Here is an 18,184-nt window from a genome sequence, read left to right on the forward strand (position 1 = left end):
GCTGCCGTCACTTGCTCTAGGCAGCACAGCTAGTAAGTTCCGGAGCAGGGACTTGAACTCCCACAGCCTGAGTCCAGATGTGAGTGCTTAACCTCACCTGTGGCCTGACAGGCCCTGGAGGCTTCCGTTAACCGTCGTAACCTCTCAGACCAAGGCTGGGGAAACCAGGTCATTTTTCAATAAACACTTCTACTACGTAGGCATTAAAAACATGAGGCGATAAAAAGATCTTCCCCTGAAAAGCCCCCGTTCCGCACACACACGCTCCCCTAGCGGCCCCATGGACACTGTGGGTGCCTGTGGTGGTTACCCCCAGGCCCCCAGGCCCCCAGACCCCGGATGACAGGCTGCCCCTGCCACTGCGGGATTTATTGACTGGGGACTTTATCTGTGGACTTCTGCAGGCACTGGGAAAGGAGAAGCAAGGCCAGCTTATCTTTGCTGTCCTCTCTTCCTGTTCGGGTGTGGGCAGGGAGGGTTGCCGCACCGGCTTGGGTCTGGACCTGGGCTGCTGCCGAGCCGAGGCCCCGTTGAGGCTCGGGTCGACATAGGACTTGCTAATGGGGTGGGGGTGGGGGCAGGGCTCCTGGCGCCCACCTCCCCGAGGCCCACCCTGGGAGTGAGCGAGTGCACCTGTGCTCCACGAGGGCCTCTCTCACCCTAATGGCTGCGGCGTGGCCCTGGCCGAGACTTCCTGCTGCTCAGGGGCGGGGCGGGTGTATTTGCAGAGCGGCAGGTGCAGCCTTCAGGTGTTTGGCTACTGAAAGCTTTTGTTTTCCACTACCATGGGCCTAGACCTTGACCCTCGGGAGCCTCTGCACACTTGGACTTTGAGACCATCTTCTCACACCCCCTACTCTGGGGGAAGGGCAGGCGGCTGGCACGAGACTCCTGATGCTTTTGGGGGAAAGGCACCACCCTGCCATTCCCTGACCCGTGGGCCACCTGGGAGGGCCTAAAAATAAATAAACAAACAAACAAACAAACAAATAAGGACCCATACGGGCAGCACCCCAAGCCGATGAGATCAGAGCCTGTGCTGGGAGACCAGGGTTTGGATGGCGAGCAGCCCAGGGAGGGCAGGGGTTCGCAGCAGAGCACACAGCAGCTCAGAGGTGGGAACACCAGTGTGTCCCCAGAGCCTCACGGAAGCAGGGGGCAGGGGGCAGGGCTGCAAAGGAGACCACGCAAGAAATGCAGAGCTGGGATTCAAACCTGGGGTTCCTGGGTCCATCACACAGTGGCCCTGGGCAGGTGTGCGTGGTGCCCTGTAGCCCTTCCTCCCCTCCCCGTGCTGTGTGGGGCACAGAGGAAGGGTCTTATGCTGTGTCTGCACTAAGAGAGGCTGTTTACTCATTAAGCCACAGACTCCACCTCTCTGGCCCTCAGTCTCCTGACCTGTAGAATGGGCACGTGGGCAGGATTGGGGGTGGGGTTGAGGATGACGGCAGTCTTCTGGCTTTGAAACAGTGAACCACGAGGAAGATCCCTTCGAGAGCCTGTGCTGGGTGGGCCGTGACTGGCGGCTGTAACAGACACGGAGTGACAGGCACGTTGGTCACGACGAAGACGTTCGCTTCCTCCCAAGGGACGGCCCGCGCTGTCCAGGGTGGCTGTGGCAGCTCCATGGCCTCAGGCATGCAGGCCCCTTCCCTCTTCTGCTCCCCCTCCACCCGCCGGGCTGTGGCCCTCATTTCAGTCCTGTCCTTACTCCAACCGGTGCGGGGTGGGGCGGGAGGGGAGAGGGGCCTCTTTTTGTGAGGCTGTGATCCAAATGCTGCAGTTTTCAATCTTGACCTTTACTTATTTATTTGAGAGAGAACGAGAGTGAGGGGCTGGTGTGGTGGCGCAGCGGGTTAACGCCCTGGCCTAAAGTCCCGGCTGCTCCTCTTCCAATCCAGCTCTCTGCTATGGCCTGGGAAAACAGTGGAAGATGGTCCACGTCCTTGGGCCCCTGCACCCACAGGGGAGACCTGAAGAAGCTCCTGGCTTCAGATCGGCACAGCTCTGGCCATTGCGACCATCTGGGGAGTGAACCAGCGGATGGAAGACCTCTCTCTGTATCTCTGTCTTTCAAATAAATCTTAAAAAAAAAAAAAAGAGAGAGAGAGAGAAATTGAGAGAGAGAGAGAGAGAGAGAGAGAGAGACACTGATCTTCCATCTGTTGATTCACTCCCCAAATGCCTTCAAAGGCGAGGGCTGGGCCAGGTCAAAGTCAGGAGCTGAGAACTCCATTCTTGTCTCCCACGTGGGGGGCAGGGACCCAAGTACTTGGGCCGTCCCCGCTGCCTCCCTGGGTGCACATGAACGGGGAGACGAGCAGAGCCAGCACGTGAGCCCCGGCGCCTCAGTACGGGCTGTGGGCATTGCGAGCGGTGTCCGCTGCCACGCCAAGGGCCAGTCCCAGTCCCAGAACTCGGTCACGCGGCCACGCTTAGTGGCAGGGGAAGCCTGTCACCATGGTGATGTCCCTCCTCCGAGCTTCTGTTCCTACGGGAGGAGCAGCCGGCCAGCGAGAGGCCTGGCCTTAGCTTCGCTTTGTTTGACACCTGAGGGGGTTTAAATCCATTTGAATTAATCCCAACATTCAACAGCTAAGGTTTTCCCATAAAGGTCACATTTCTGGCTTCTCTTGAAAAAAGGCGGGATCAGGCCCCCCCGGGACCCGTATTCTCTCAGTGACAATTCACGGGAGCTGGGCAGTGCCCCTCAGGGTGGCCTGGACCCTGCAGTTCACCCCGGCCCCCCCATCCCCCCCACCTACCCCTGCTTCCTGCGCCTTTCACTCGCTTGGCTCCCCGGCCTCCGTAGACACAACACCTCGTAATTCCTGCCCCAGGACAGCCGCCAGCAGACAAGGAAACTGAGGCACAGAGAAAAGAAAGAATTTGCCCACGGTGCCCCAGGTTGCCTGGACAGAGGCGGGACCCCAGATGCCCGGACACCTGACCTTAGCGTACTTTCTGCCCGGTGCCTGTGTGCCCGGGAGTGGGAGTGGCCAGGGGTTAAGGTGGCAGGTGCAGCAGTGTGGCCAGCCTGGGTTCAGATCTTGCCTCTGCTATTTCTGGGAGAAGGCAACATCAGCTCTGTGAGCCTGTGTGGTTTTTTTTTTTTTATTTATGTTTATTTTTGACTCCGAGGCAGAATAACAATAGTCACCTGCGGATTAAATGAGGTGCACGGTGTCGGCACCTGTCAGTGAGCTCCTCCTTAAACTCTGCAACCTAGGTCCCACCCTGCCAAAGATACACACTAATTATCAGGGCGGAACTCAGGGACCCGTGGAAACCAGAGGGACTGCTGGCGCTGTGGCCGCCGCTCCTGAGCCATGGGGCACGGTCGCCTCCCGCCGGCACCCGGCAGCTGCTGAGGTCGCTGTGCAGGGCGAGCAGGCTCTGAGTCAGGTTACCGAGGCGCTGGGCTGCCCCAGGTACACAGACACCCTCTCTGAGGGACGGGCCGCGCCCACCCACCTCCTGGCCGCCGGCTCGGGTGTTAGGTCTGGGATGGGTTGACATAAGCTCTGGGGGCCCCAGCTGCCTCTGTGGCCAGCTGTTGTGAAGATGGCGTGTGTGAGGGCAGCCGCAGCGGCCTGGCATTTGGGTTCAGGCTCTATTTATATCCCTCTGTGTCTCTTGAGGCTTCGGGGTTTGGTTTCGTTTCAGTTGTGCGAGCATTAGGACAGCTCTGACAGGGGCTGGCACATGGCACAGCGATAGCCCGTCACAGAGGACCTGGGTTCGAGTCCTTGCTCTGCTTCATTCTAACTTCCTGCTAATGTGCACCCTGGGAGGCAGCAGTGGGCCTCTGCCACCCACATGGGAGACCCGGATGGAGCTCCTGGCTCCTGGCTTTGGCCTGGGCCAGCCCTGGCTATGGTGGGCATTTGGGGGCATGATCCAACCGATGGAAGGTCTTTGCCTGTCTTTGTCTCTTGTCTCTTTGCCTTTCGAATCAAAATGAAAATAAATGAAAACTGTTAAAAAGGAAAAAGAGAACAGCTGTGATGGAGAGCCTTCTGCCAGGGGCTCTGTCTGTTGCACCTGCACTTGTGACAAGCGGCACTGTGCCTTCTGTCCGGTGCTTGACGCCGCTCAGGTGGCAGGTGGAGACACTGAGGCTCAGGGCCACACAGCTGGTGCATGGCAGGGCTGGGCCTTGAGCTCAGCGGCATCAGGACCCTGGGCTTCCCCGCCGCCTCGGTCACTTCTCCCCGCACCCTTGCCTCTCCAGCCTGGGCCCAGCACACTCGTTCCACAGCCTGTCACCATGGAGAGCTTTGCTGTTCTTCCTTTATAAATAGAAATAAATATTTCTATTTATCTGAGAGGCAGAGTTACAGACAGAGGCAGAGATACACAGAATCTTCCATCCACTGGTTCCTTCCCCAAATGGCCTCAACGGCCGGAGCTGCGCTGATCGGAAGCCAGGAGCCAGGAGCTTCTTCCAGGTCTCCCACTTGGTTGCAGGGGCTCAAACACTTCTTTTGCTGCTTTCCCAGGCCATAGCAGAGAGCTGGATCGGAAGTGGAGCAGCCGGGACTCGAACTGGTGCCCATATGGGACGCCAGCGTTGCAGGCAGTGGCCCCACCCACTACGCCACAGCGCCAGCCCCTGGCGCAGAGGTTTCCTGAGCAGCCTCTGGGTCCCAGCCCGGCTGCAGAGCAGAAGACACACCCCTGCAGCAGGTGCAGTCCTCGTCTTGGTTTTCTTCCTATTTCCACTGAGCTTCACACACAAGCAATTTCTATCTGCTGAGACCACGTGAGCACGTGCCCGGGCGTGTGGCCAGGAGTCCTGGGTTGCCCAGGATGAAGGGGTCTCCTGGGGGTGCAGAGCTGTCAGTGCTAAAGCAGGGGCAGTCTCAGGCAACACGACATGGTTGCCACCCTCAGGGGACAGAGCCAGGCTGTGCTGTCAGAGCCGCTCCCAGCTCCTGGCGTGTCAGGCTTGTCATTGCAGTGTCTTCCCTCCGCGCCCCCTCTCTGCGAGGAGGAGACCCGGTTTTGGGGGTCCCTCAGAGGAGACGGAGTGGACCTAAGCCCCACCCCTCATCTGAACCCACAGGGAGTTGGCAGGGGGCTGGGGACTCAGGTCAGGGCCGAGGGGAGGCGGGGCTCAGCGGTGTGTGTGGCACATGCTTGCACTGTTGCTCCATTGGTAGACACTTTTTTTGAATTGGTTCAGTCCAGCTGCTGGCAATAATTAGATTACACACGCAAAATTACATTACATTTAAATAGGCAAGAAATCCTCAAAATACTTCCCTTTCCACTAATGTCGTCACGTTTTCCTAAAAGTGGGTTGTGAGGGGTTTAACTGTGGACCCTCAACCCCGGATCCACCTTGAGGTCCTCACCCTGAGACCCTTGGAATAAGACCGCCCTCGGGGCCGGATCTGGGGGCAAATGGTGTGGACGTCCATCTGATATGGGGTGGGGGGACCCTGGACACACGCAGGGACCGGAGTGACACCTGTGCAAGCCGAGTGGCACTGCAATGGCCTCCAGGGGGCTGGGTGCTGGGGGAGGGGCGTGGACGGAGTGCCCCCCCCCCCGATCCTCGGAGGGAGCCCGCCCTGCTGACATCTTGATCTTGAACTTGTGAGCTTCCAGAACTGAGACAACACTTCTCTGCCGCTGCAGCCACACAGGGGGTTGTTGGGGGGTTAGTGCAGCAGCCAGGGCAGACGGGGCCCTCTGTGCTCCAATGGCCACTAACATGCAGCACGTGGGTGCAGCAGAAAGTTCTAGAATGGCGTAGCCACCCTGCCCTGGGCTCAGTTCTGCCTTCAGCACCTGGCGACTCGAAACTGGCTGTGGTAGGAAGCTTGGCTCCGTAGGACTCGAAGGGGCTCCAGGCCAGGCCTGGACTTACTGTTCTGCTGCTGAACACTGTACAGGATTTGAGAGATGCTGTGAGGAGGAAAACGCAGCCCCTTGGCTGCGTGTGATCGGTCAGCAGTCACCGTGAGGGACATGTACCAAAAACAGAAAACCAGTATCATCCAGGGGCCAGCACTGTGGGTAAAGCCACCACCTGCAGTGCCGGCATCCCATATGGGCGTCAGTTAGAGTCCTGGTTGCTTCACTTCCAACCCAGCTGTCTGCTATGGCTGGGAAAGAAGTAGAAGATGGCCCAAGTCCTTGGGCCCCTGCACCTGTGTGGGGGACCTGGAAGAAGCTCCTGGCTCCTGGCTTCCGATCAGCACAGCTCTGGCCGTTGCGGCCATCTAGGGGGTAAACCAGTGGATGGAAGACCTCTCTCTGTCTGCCTCTGCCTCTCTGTAACGCTGCCTTTCAAATAAGTAAATAAATCTTTACAAAAGAAAGGAAGAAATCTATCATCCAGTGTGGTAAAAATCACTCATGGTACAGAGGAACCAATGAAGTTCCCACACACGTCCTCATTGTTTTGCTTTTGACTTAGTTGTCGGTGTGAGTGAAAATATTGATCTCCATAGCCAGTCAATATTCAGAGGCAATTGTTCACATTCCCCAGCCTCCAGCTGGTGTCAGGCAGGGAGGACCAAGGGAAGCAAGGCTGCAGAAGCCCGACTGGTAGATGGACAGACAGACGCCGAGTGGACGGATAAATGGATAGATGGATGCATAGACAGACTCCTGGAGAATGGGTGGGTAGATGGGTGGATGGATGGATGGACAGACTTCTTGGTGGATGGACTCCAGCTACTGTGGGTGGACTGGAATCAGTGTCTAGTGCCTGGGCACTGGGGGTGGGTGTCACCCTCCCTCTCCCCTGGGAGCTTCTGCAGGCCCCCTCCCTGTTAGGACCTGGTGGCATCAGTGGTTAAATTCCCAACCAGGCCTGGCTTGGGATGTAGAAGACACCACTTGGCCCGGCCTCGACCCACAGCCTTGGCCTGGCCAAGAGCAGGGTCCAGTCCTCCGGGTGTCCTCTCGGAGCCCTGCTTCAGCACCCCCAGGCCCCTGCCCTGCCTGCACGGCCCCGTCGTGGCCTCATCATCCTGGTATCTGTCCTGCGGCCACGTTCACTGTGCCCTGAGCCCCTTCCCACCTCGAGACTTCGCACGCGGTGCCTTCTGCTGGCACCCTCTCCGAGACCGGCTCCTCCTCATCCCTCAGGACCTTGCGACAAATGTCACCTCCTCCACACGTTAAATCCTAAGCTGCAGGAAGGCAGGGATGGTGCCTGTGCCACGTCCACAGAGCCCGGCCCGAGACCTGGCAACTTGGAAACCTCTGAAAGAGGGAATGACAACCTGCGCGACTAAGAGATAGACCACGACGCGTGGCCTGCAGAGGTGTGGCGCACGCTCTGCCACGGGCTCTTGGTGGCGGTGTGCTCCGGGGCAGGTTAGCCTTGTCGATGCTCGGTGTCCTGTCTGTGAGCCTCTGACTGGGAGTTCCAGGGGATAACTGAGCCACTCCGTGTTGAGGTTTAGGAACTAGCCTGGCATGAAGAAGAGCTGGTGAGAAGGAGCCAGGAGCTTCTTCCAGGTCTCCCACATCAGTGCAGGGGCCCAAGCACTTGGGCCATCTTCTGCTGCTTTCCCAGGTGCATTAGCAGGGAGCTGGATTGGAAGTGGAGCAACAGGGCCATGAACCGGTGCCCACATGGGATGCAGGTGTCTCAGTGGAGGCTAAACCCTCTACACCACAACACCGGCCCCTGATGTGGACTTTTGACATTCAGAGACTGAATTCCCATAGGAGAAGAAGTGTAACTCCAAGAGGGCTTCTTGGAAGAGGGGTCATTTGAACTGGGCCGTACCAGGGGTGAGGGCGGTAGATGGCATTTCTTTGGGGCAGTGGATCAGGAGGGAGGAGGGAGAGGTGAGGGCAGGGGGGCATGCTCAGGGGCTGTGACGAGACACCGCCCTGGTCTCCCTCAGCCTCTGGCACCAGGGATCAGCGCAGGCGAGCTGCCGTGTGCTCGCCCGCAGTCTCTGCCCCCACAAATGACATTTGGGGTCAGCCTGTTTCCTGAGCTGAGTCTGCACGGGGAGGTGCAGCTGAGGGTGTTCGGGGAGGAGGTGACTCAGTGGCTCTCGTCTCAACCCTGGCAGATCTGTCACCGCAGGACAGGGGCAGAGCTGGAAAGGCGCCAGGGCTGCACAGCAGCGTCACGGCACCCGAGGATGTGGCCTGAGGCTACTGACTACGGAGGGCTGGGTGACTGGCTGCTGGCAGCCCTCAGTCTCCGCATCTGTGAAACGGGGGCAGGCACTTCCCAGAACTGCTGGGAGAGTGAAGTCGGCCTAAGGGTCAGTGCAGTGCTGCCCCCCGCCCCACACCTCCTCGTGTCTTGCCCTTGAACGCCCCGCAGGACAGGTGCTCCTAGTACCTACATTTCACAGCCCTGACTGTGGCTCTTGCCTCACTGGCTGAGTGAGGGCTCAGGGGGATGACCCACATCAGGGGTTTAGTGCAGCATCTGGTGGCCAGGGTCAAGGCTACTGCTATTACTTCTGGGCCCTCAGACGCTCTGGTTCCATCTCATTGCACCCTCTGTCCCAGGGGCACTGGGCTGGGCCAGGCCCCGGATCAGAGGGTCCCTGAGACCAGGCCCCTCACCCCACAAGGCTCCTCCAGTACCTGCTCTGCACGCACACTGAGCAAGTTCCCAACCTAACCGTCTCCCCCGCTCTGCCTTTGGATGGCAAGCGGGCAGAGGCAGGTGGCATGGAGGGGTGAAGGCGCTCTCCAAGTGCACGCAGCAAAAGAAGTCCAAGGCCAGGGCTCCGGCCGCAGCTCCTGCTGCTCGCATGGCAGAGCTGGGGTCACGTCGCATGCCCAGGGCTGGAGGGCAGAGGGCTGGGAGTGGGGCCTGCGTGTCAGGAAGCCCCGGGGATGCCCCTGGTGCTCAGCAAGGTAGGGGGCATCACAGGGCCAGGGGAGACTCCGGGGCTTAGCAGCCAGGCTGTCTCCCTTCAGGTCCTCTCCCAGACACGCCCTCTCCTCCTGGAGCCCCTTGTGTGTGCTCAGCCTCTGCTAGGCACAGCAGGGCTGGCAGCAGCAGTGGGGAGGGAGGCTGCGGGGTGACCTAGAGCCAGGAGCCCCAGGGCCGTTTGGTCGCTCTTCAGGGAGGCCTCGGAGCTGTGCCTGCCTCATCTTCTCAGGGGTGGGGGCTGTCCCACCCTTCAGCACACCTGGATCCACCCCCCACATCTGTCTGTCCACCCACTCTTCTTCCACCCCATGGCCCTGACTCTGTGTCCGTTCATTCAGCCACACAGCCAAGCCAGCCTCCTCCTTATCCCTTGAACACAGCAAGCCCCCACCCACCCCAGGGCCTTTGCGTGTGCTCTCCCGTCTCCTGGCATGCTCTCCCTCCCTTTGCTGCTGGTTGTGCTCAGAGCCACTTCTCGGGGTGAACCTAAGCCACCCCATCTCCTCCATCACTCTCTCCCTTGCCCTGGCTTTGTTCTATTCCACATTTCTTGTTTCATGTTGATTTGCTTTTCAGTTTGTTGTCTGTCCCTCACAGAGATTTTTGTGTCCAAGGCTGGAGCCCTGGTGCCTGGAGCAGTGGCTGGCACATAGTAGGCCCTCAGCAAACACTTGCTAGGTGCACAGCTGCCTTCCTCATGGGCCTGTCTTTCCACCTGGCCCCACTCTTCCTTCTTCTCCCCCAGTGTCTGTCTGGGCACTGTGCCAGGCTTGGGTTTATTGGTCTGGAAGGACCTATGGGCTCGGTGAATGCTAGTCCTGAGACGGGGCGGGGCGGGCGGAATGGCCCCAGGTGAGGGGAGCTCAGCCGGCTTCGGGAGACCCAGTGGGACAGGGGAGGTGAGGGAAGTTTCCCCAGGGGCATTTACGGACACACAGCAGCGCCCCAGGTACCTGGCCCCGTGTGGCACCTGCTGCGGGCGTAGTGTGCTTTATCAGCAGCTTCCTGGGGTGACTTTGTGCAAGGTTCAGGCCACAGTCCTGAACGTTGGGGCGGGGTAGCAATCGGAAGGCACCTGCGGGAAGGGTGCCCAGGTGTGGGAGCTTTGGGAAGCCTGGGGAACCGTGCCCTAGCAAACTGCGGGTCTGAGGCAAGGCCTGGAGAGTGGTGCAGGTGCCTGGGGCTGGGGCGCCCACTCTCTGCACTGGGGCAGGCTGGGTACCCAGGGGACCCAGGGCAGCGGCTGGAACCCCCCCCCCCCCCCACCGTGTCCTGTGTCTGGCGGGGGCTGGAGGTTGCCAGGGCAGGCTTCTCCCACCCTGGCCTCCTGCCGCCAGCCAACTGGGATTGCTCATACTGTAGGCAGGTGAGCGCAGGCTTCAGGTGCGGGCCGGTGCAGGGACGAGGCAGGGAGAATCCCAAAGGTTAGATAGGCTGCAGCCTGCGGGGGTGGTGCTCTGCCGCTTGCCTGGGAGCCAAAAGCCCAGAGAAGGCAGGGCCCGGGGGTACTCGGTACTCACAGGCCGGGTCAGCCCCTGTGAGGAAACTTGGGAGAGAGAGGGTGGCGGCAGCGGAAGTGGGGCTAGACAGCAGGCGGAGCCTCACCTGGGACAGCCGCCTGCCTGGACAAGCTCAGACCAGGCGCTGGGTGCTCTGGGAGGAGGCGACAGCCGAGGCGCAGCGCGGAGGGGGCCCGCCTGCACCTGGAGGTAAGAGCTGCTGTTCCTGGTGGGGGTGGTGGTGGCAGAGGTCAGCCGGGCCCGCTTGACCTTGGTTGTCCTTCGGCTCTGGTTCAGTGCCTGGACTGCTGGCCCTTGGCACGCTCGGGGCTCTGCCCGTCTGTGCTAGGGGAGGTGCTGAGTTGGCTGTCGGGAGGTTCCTGCTTGCTGACTCGAGGAGCCGGGGAGGGGGTGGCTGGCGTGCTGGTGTGCTCGCGTGCTCCCACCTGGGCCCGGGAAGCCGCTGGTGGGAGGTGTGCTCCCGGGGCATGGAGGCCGAGAGCGCAGTCCGTGAGGGCAAGGGTGAGGCTGGGCCCCAGCGCTCCGGGTCTGTTTCCTGCTGGCACTGGTGGGAAACCGGTTTGGGAGCAGGTTGGCCCAGGTGTGACTTTTGACGGCAGCCTTTCCTGGTGAGTCAAGTGGAGGAGACAGGTCTCAGGCCTGGGGGTGCCCGGCCCACCGCCAGCGGAGGCTGCCTCTGCTTCTCCCCAGCCCCCACTCCCGGCAGGGCAGCCCTCCTCCGGGCTAGGTGGCCATGGTGGCCAAGGACACAGGGACAGGGGCCACTAGGAAGGAAGAAGCCAGGCCCTGGCCTTTCTTGACCTGCGCCCATTTCCCCATCTGACCTGTGTCGGTGGTGGACGGGGCCAGGACCTGCAGACAAACACCAGAGCTGTGGCTCCCCTCCCTGCACGTCGCACCCCGCCCCGCCAACAGCCTCCCCCACCCCCACCCTGTGCCAGCCAGCCAGCCAGAGGTGGGCGGCTACTGCAGGCAGGGACTTGGCGCCTGCCTGCTCTGACTCCACCAGCGTGGCTCCCAGGGGTGTGTGGGCAGCAAAATGGGCCCCCCACGTTCCTTGTGTTAATGAGGCAAATCCCTGCTAACGAGCGGCTGTCATCACTGTTCCATTACGCGGCCGCCGCAGCCATCTGAGCCCCGGCACTTAGGGGGAGCCCGGGGGCTCCCCGGCTGCAGAAGGCGGAGGTGTTGGCGGGGTCTCCTGGGCCTGGGGGGCTGGGCACTCCATGGCTTCCAGCAATGTTTTTTTGACTCTGTTTTTTTTATTTTACCAAAAGAAGTGTGGCAACGTTGAGCACCAACTGGGGTGTGTGTTTGTGTGTGTGTGTGTAGAGGTGTTTGTGTGTGCGTGTAGAGGTGTGTGTGTGCGTGTGGCGTGGGGCGCAGGAGATGATCCCAGGACTCTGTGGCAGTGAGTGCATTGTCACGCTGTCCCTCCCTGCACACTGCTGTGCTGCCTGTGGGAGTCACTAAACCTCTCTGGGCCTCATCTGTTTCTCTTGGCACAGGGGCTGCCATGCTGCGATGCCTGGCCCAAGTCCGGTGTCTGAGCAGCTGCCCCTCGCCCCTCACGGGGTGCAGAGACAGCAGCAGCGGCAGCTGGGGTGGGCCTGGGGGACGCTGGTGACCCCATGCCAAGTCAGGTCCCCCTCCTTCAGGAAGCGAGGCTCCTGCAGAGGACAAGGAAGCCTCCTCTCTTTCAGGCCCAGCCCTCCCCAGGGGATTTGCCTTGCAAAGCGACCCCGGGGTGGGGGTGACAGGTGGGACAGTGACCATTCCTGCACTTGCCAGAGGCACTGCAGATAGCCCCTGTGCCCATTCTACCCAGGAGAACACTGAGGGCTAGAAAGGCCGAATCGGGACACTTTGATGCCCAGACCTATGGTTGGCCATTGGGGGGCTTGGCAGTGATGGGAGGAATCTGGGTGGGGGAGGGGCAGCTTGAAGCCTGTGTCCCCCGGGGCTGTCCCAGCCCAGGCTGCCTCTGAACAAGGCCCTGGGTGCGAGTCCTCCCAGGAGTACCACCCTGAGGAGGGGCTGTGCAGAGGCTGAGTGGCTAGGTCCCATCCTGCCCACCTCGCTCCCACCCCTGGGCTGCAGAGTGAGGCCCCGATGTCCAGAGAGGGGTGGGATCTCTCAGGAGTTGCCCAGGCCTCAGGGCCCCCAGCTCTGCCCCCCACAGGAGGGTCCCAGCCTGGTAGACATGTGACGGGGGCCAGAAGGCTTGTGAGGGGTAGACTTAATCTTTGCCCTGAAAGCTAGGAGGCAGGGGCACGGCCACAGTGACCTTGCGGGTCTGTTCTGGCTGGATCCAACCCTCCTGCCAAGTGCCCTGGGGAGTGGGGTGGGGGCTGGGCTGAGGGGCAGACGCTCCGTCATGCCTGGAAGTCGGGAAGTGGCACAGTTGCCCTGGGTACCTCCTGTCTGGGGCTGTGGGGCACTCAGGCGTGCCCACTGCCTAGGGGGTGCAGCGGGGGTGGCCCCGGGAGACCAGCCAACCTGAACTCTGTGGAGCTGGGTTCTGTAGTGCCCCCTTCCCCAGCAGGCAGGGCCCGGGTGACCTGGGGCAGGGAGGGTGTCCATCTGCCTGTGTTCTTGGGCCCCAGCTGTTGGCAGGTGATCACAATGCGCTTGGGAGCAGGAAGAGAGTACGGGGTCAGGGCTGGGGTGGAAACGGGCTCAAAGCAGATCCTGGCTCAAACCTGGGACCTTGGCCCAGCCTCCTCCCTTCCCCCCACCCCCGTCCCGAGCCTCAGTCTCCCACTCTGGCAGATGGGACACAGCCTCCTTACAGGGCTGTGGGAGAAAGCAAGCACCTTGCCGGGCTCAGAACAAGCGCTCAGCACAGGGTCTGGAACTTCCGGGGGCAGGGGCGGGGTGAGAGAAGCCAGCGCTGTGGCCAGGTGGCCAGGTGTGGACACGGGAGCCCACTGGTGTCCCAGGAGCGCCTCTTCCCTGACCACAGCTCCCAGCGCTTTTGAAACCTGAGGCAGGTGAACGGGGGTGGGGCAGGGGAACCAACTGGACACAGCCTGTCCTTGGGGCTCCAAATAAAGTCTCAGGCAGCAGGCAGGGACCGGGGTGGCCTCTCGCCTCCATTGCCCCAGCCTTTCGTTCCATCATGGAGCTGGCACTGACCCCCTGTGCCCAAGCCTGGGCTTGAATCTCCATTTTAACGGCCAAGAGTGGCTCCTGCTTCCCCCACAGTTTTGAATGGGCCGGGCTCCCTGCCCCTTCCCTGCTGGGGGATGGGTGGTGGGGGAGGGGAGGGAGGCTGAGGCACACAGCTGCTTTTGTGCGGTGGCTGAGTCACACGGGCAATGCGGCGCTCGCTGGGGCCCCGGGGTGGTGCTGTCACGCGGCTGTGGCCGCCCCCATGCCTGGGCCAGGAGGCTTTCCCGTGGGAATGGATAGGGAGGGGCTGGGTGCACTGGCCATAAAGCACGTGGTCTGAGTTGTGGAGCCAGGATTCGGGTGCTGTCCATGCTGGCAGCTCGCTGTGAGGCCTTGGGAAGGCCCTTTCTCTGGGCCTCAGTTTACCTCTCTGTTAAATGGGAACATCCATGCTGTCTTGTACAGGAGTTACTGGACGTGAAAGGGCTCTGGAAACTGCAGTGCTGAGCCTGCGGCATTGGCGTTGGCTTTAGGATCATAACGGCCTTGGCCAGCACCCCTTGCGCACCTACCCCGTGCCGGGCCCTGTGCCCCGTGACTCACTCAGCTTGCAAGAGAGGAAGCCCGGACTTGAACTGTTCTTGTCCGGCAAAAAGCCACCTGGAGCAGACAGTGGTCGTACCCTTGGCTTGGGGGGCCCAGCTCTTCACTGTGAGCCTGGTTGAAGGTTGGAGGTGGAGTGAGGGGCTGAGACTCGGCCAGCCCTGGTCACAGTGGGGAACAGGCAGCACCCCCATTTCTTATCCCCGTCTTGGGAGGCCTCTTGTCTCTGAAGATGGCCCCATCTGTCTCCTTGCAGGCTGCTGGGAACCACGCCCTGGCACTAGCACAGGGGCCTGGTGTGGGCTGGGGGCCTCGCTGAGTGGCCCAACAGGTGGTGGTGGCTCTGTCCGCACTTGACAGGCGGGGCCATGGATGGACAGAGGCGCGGGCCCAAGTGCCCCAGCGGGTCTGAGCCACGGCGTCGCCCCCTCTCCTTGCCCCACAAACAAAGGCCCCCTGCGCCCTCACCTTTCAGAGCTCCCCCACCTCTGGCCCCCATCACGGCTAGGTCACAGTCGTGCCTGAGACATTCTCTGGGCCTGGGGAGCCCCGGCCCCTCGCCAGCGAAGTGTTTCCAGCTGCCGGGTGGGAGCAGGTGCAGCGCCCCCATTCCATTGTGCCCAAGGACAGCCCCTTCTCTGCCTCCCAGTCCTGCACCCCATCTGGGCACCCCATGTTTCAGGGTGTTTTCTGACATCTCTGCTCCCCTCATCCCCACCTTCCTGGGTGGTGTCGGCAGGCGGAGGGCGCCCAGCCCCGCTTCTGGTCTCTTGGAGGAAGGTCCCTCTCCACCCCCACCCCAGCCCCAGCCGAGCTGGTACAAGCCCCCAGAGTCTCTCCCAGGGCCCTCTCGGGCTTGAGGTGGTACCTCCTGTGCCTCAGCCGGCCTGGGTGCCCTGAGACCATGGCTGTTTACCAGGTTCTTGGGCTGTGCCGCAGGTCTGTGAGTCACATTTCAAGGCTGATCATACCCTGTACCTACATACCTTCTCTGGTCTCCCCTCACCCCGGGCCATTGTTGAGCCCCCAAACTCCATGTTGGCAGCTTCTGGGATCCCCATTCCCCTCGCAGACCCCACATCCTTCCATGCTGGCTCCGTGGCCATCTCTCCGCCTCTGTGGGAGCCACAGCCTCCACCTGGCGCTGTTGGCCTCTGGAAGCCCCTCCCTCCCCACCACCCAGCAGGGACTCTGGGGCCAGCTTGTTTGACTCCACCTCTGGCGAGCCCCTCACTCCTCTGTGCCTCCGTCCTTGTCTGTAAAGTGCAGACAGTGACTGTTAGGAGCCAAAGCCGTGGTGGGGAGCCAAAGCCGTGATGGATGCCAAGTGCCTGGCAAAGGATGTGCAGAGCCGGGCAGGTAGCTGAGCCCGCGCTGCTGGAGGCCCAGCCCCATGCCGCTGCATGGCCTTGGTGGAGCTACTTCCTGTCTCTGGCCGGCTGTCACACACCAGGGCCATCTAGCCCGCAACCCTGCAGGCCATCACGTTTTCGTTGTCGCTGTCCCGGCCTTGGTGCTGACAGCAGGTGGTGCCGGCTTTGGTAACAGCTTGTCTGTTTTCTCTCCCTTGGGACCTCTGTGGTGCCCAGAATTGAGCCCAGGCAGCGTCACACAGAGAGCCAGAGTCAGAGCTGGGCCTCCCCCCACCCCCCGGCGCACCCTGGAGCCTGGAACAATGCCCAGCACATAGTAGGTCTCTGGTGATGGGGGCAGACACCAGGCTGCCTCACGGGGCAGAGGGGCAGCTGGCTACGGTGTCTAAGTCCTCCAGTCGGCCATCTGCTGACAGAGTGGTGAACTCGCCTCCCCACCGTGCCTTGCTGGCCAGCACCCTCCGTGGGCTGTGTCCGGGGCCAGGGGGACAGCTGTCTTACTGGCCCCTGGGGTAGGGCTGAGCCACCCCAGCTGTCCTGGCCCTAAAGGACTGACCTTAGAGAAACTGAGTCTCGGAGCTGACAACTCGCCCAGGGCCCTGGCATGTCCGGGATAGCTCCTACCCCCTGGGTGACTCCACTCCCCATGTGGGCCGTTCTCTGCCCTGGGAGGGGGCAGCGGCCTGGATGGCAGGGCTGTTAGCTTGGGGAGCATGGCGCTGTTTTCTGGAAGCTCTGGCTGCGGCCTCCTTGCACCCCAATGGGCAGCTCGCATTTCCCTGGTTCTTCCGGGGTGCAGGTCGGGGCAGGCAGGTGAGGGAGGCCCTTGGGCAGTCCCTGGCCTCCCCGCCGCCTGACCTGCCTCCCCGCTCTCTGCTTCTGGACAACCCTGGACGGCCTTCCCGACCCCCTCTAGAAGACGGAGTCCAGCCAGAGGCAGAGATCAGAGCAGCCGCTGTGTCCAGGCCCTGTGGGGAGGCCGGAGGAGGCCGGGTTTCTGAAAGACTGGGAGCGCCGGCTGCAGAGCCAGACTGCCCGGCTCCTGTCCTGGCCCCGCCGCGTCCCTGCTGGGTGACCTGGGGCGAGGGGATTCTCTGAGCTTCACTGCTCTGCCTCGTGCTGCCCCCCGGCTCCCGCTCCCTCCTCCCCGATCCAGGGGCTCCTCCCTGAGGGAGCATCCGAGCAAGCACTGGCCCGTGGGCAGAGCCCGGAATGCAGGTGTCCCTGTTGTTCTCACTGGGCTGTTGTTGTCACCGCTCACCCTCATCGCCTTGTGAAACCCGGTCGGTGCTTGTGACTGGGAAGGTGGGCGGCTGGGATTGTCCCTCTGCTGGGCACAGGGCACATGGGGTAGCTGACGCTCAGGACCGCCAACCAGCAGGGTGCTGGACCTCGGCATTGGGAGGTACCTGCTGGCAGAGGCAAACGGCCGGAGAGGGCTGGGGGCATTGGCCCGTATCCACGTTTCTCTTGGAGCTCTCAGAGCCACTGGGACTGACCTGGGCATCAGTTTCCCCTTTGGCTCAACAGACTCAAGGCAGCCATTGCTAGAAGACCTTAGGGGTCTCAGAATCCAGCACGTGAGTCTTGGAACGTGGAGGCTGTCGAGGTTGTGGGTGCCTAGGGAGCCTCGAGACGGGGCTCTTGGCTGTGAAGACAAACTGAGGCCCAGACAGGACTCAAGGTCAAGTGGTCAGTCGTACTTGGCCTTGAGCCAGACTGCTTGACACCCCCTTCCTCCCAGCGTGCCTTCCGCTCTGCCGGGCTGCGCCAGCTCCCGTCTGCTGCCAAGGAGGCTGGACTCTTCCCGCAGGAAGGGGCAGTTGTCGCCTGGGCCCTGGGGGGTGGGGACAGCATCCGAGTGGCCGGTAGCCATGGCGACCTACCCTCGCTGCAGGAACTCCGGGGAGAACAGCTCCAAGGAAGCGACAGATGGAGGGTGAGGCAGCAGAGCTATCCCCAGAGACTGGCACCTGTCTGCCCGGGTGAGGGTTGAGGCTGAGGTCCCCCCTTGCCTGGCGCTGAGTCACAGGCATCCCCCAGGGTCCCGGCTTTGGCTCTCTCGGCCCTACTCCCTTTCAGCCTCCCTCTGAGAAATCCATGACTCACGTAGCAGCCTCCGTCATCCCCAGCCAAGCTCGGGAGGAGGGAGGAGCCAGCCGGGGCAGGAGGGAGGTGCCCGCCCGCCCTGCCCTGCCGCAGGAGAGGGGCTGGAGCCTCCCACGCGCCTCTGTTGCCAGAGCACTTGGCAGGCGGCAGGGACCAGGAGCAGCCTCAGAGGTGGACCCTGCAAGGTGGGCTGGCCAGCTGGTCCTACGCAGGCCCACCCACACCAGGTACCTGGCTAGCAGGTGGGAGGAGGGACTGTGTGTGTGCGTGAGTGTGTGTGTGGGAGGAGGAATTAAGGATCTTGGTATCTCACTGGGATCCAGCCCAGATCAGCATGGCTGTGGCAAGCTCTCTAGGGCTAGGGCTACAGGAACAGGGAGACGCCTCGGAGGCGACAGTGCCCAGGAGGTGTGGCGCCTCCTAGAGCCACAGTCTCCTGGTAGCTGGGGCAACAGGTTCAGAGTGGAGCCGCCCAGCAGGCTGGGCTGTGCTCTCGGGTCTGTGAGCTGGCCGCTTCCCCGGTAGGCGCGGGACAAGCGGGGCTCTGGAGGGCAGAGAGGGCAGGCACTAGTATTGGATCCCACAGCCAG

The 18,184-nt window shown here is 61.8% G+C and overlaps 1 protein-coding gene across 4 annotated transcripts in view; it reads left to right on the plus strand.

Annotated features, from left to right (window-relative positions):
• The first annotated feature begins 10,393 nt into the window (after positions 1-10,393).
• Positions 10,394-18,184, plus strand: part of ADGRG1 (adhesion G protein-coupled receptor G1) — a 34,114-nt gene continuing 26,323 nt past the window's right edge. The window contains exon 1 of one of the 4 annotated variants that reach the window (XM_017342248.3): positions 10,394-10,584. Coding sequence is in view for 1 of the 4 variants with exons in the window: in XM_008257339.4 (XP_008255561.1) it covers positions 17,360-17,424 (65 nt within the window). In the remaining 3 variants the exon portion in view is untranslated. Of the gene's footprint in view, positions 10,585-17,334; positions 17,425-17,664; positions 17,837-18,184 lie in introns of those variants that run through there. The other 3 variants (XM_008257339.4, XM_017342247.3, XM_017342246.3) reach the window with 3 other exon arrangements.

The sequence above is a fragment of the Oryctolagus cuniculus genome, chromosome 18 (assembly GCF_964237555.1).
Source record: "Oryctolagus cuniculus chromosome 18, mOryCun1.1, whole genome shotgun sequence".
NCBI lineage: Eukaryota > Metazoa > Chordata > Mammalia > Lagomorpha > Leporidae > Oryctolagus > Oryctolagus cuniculus.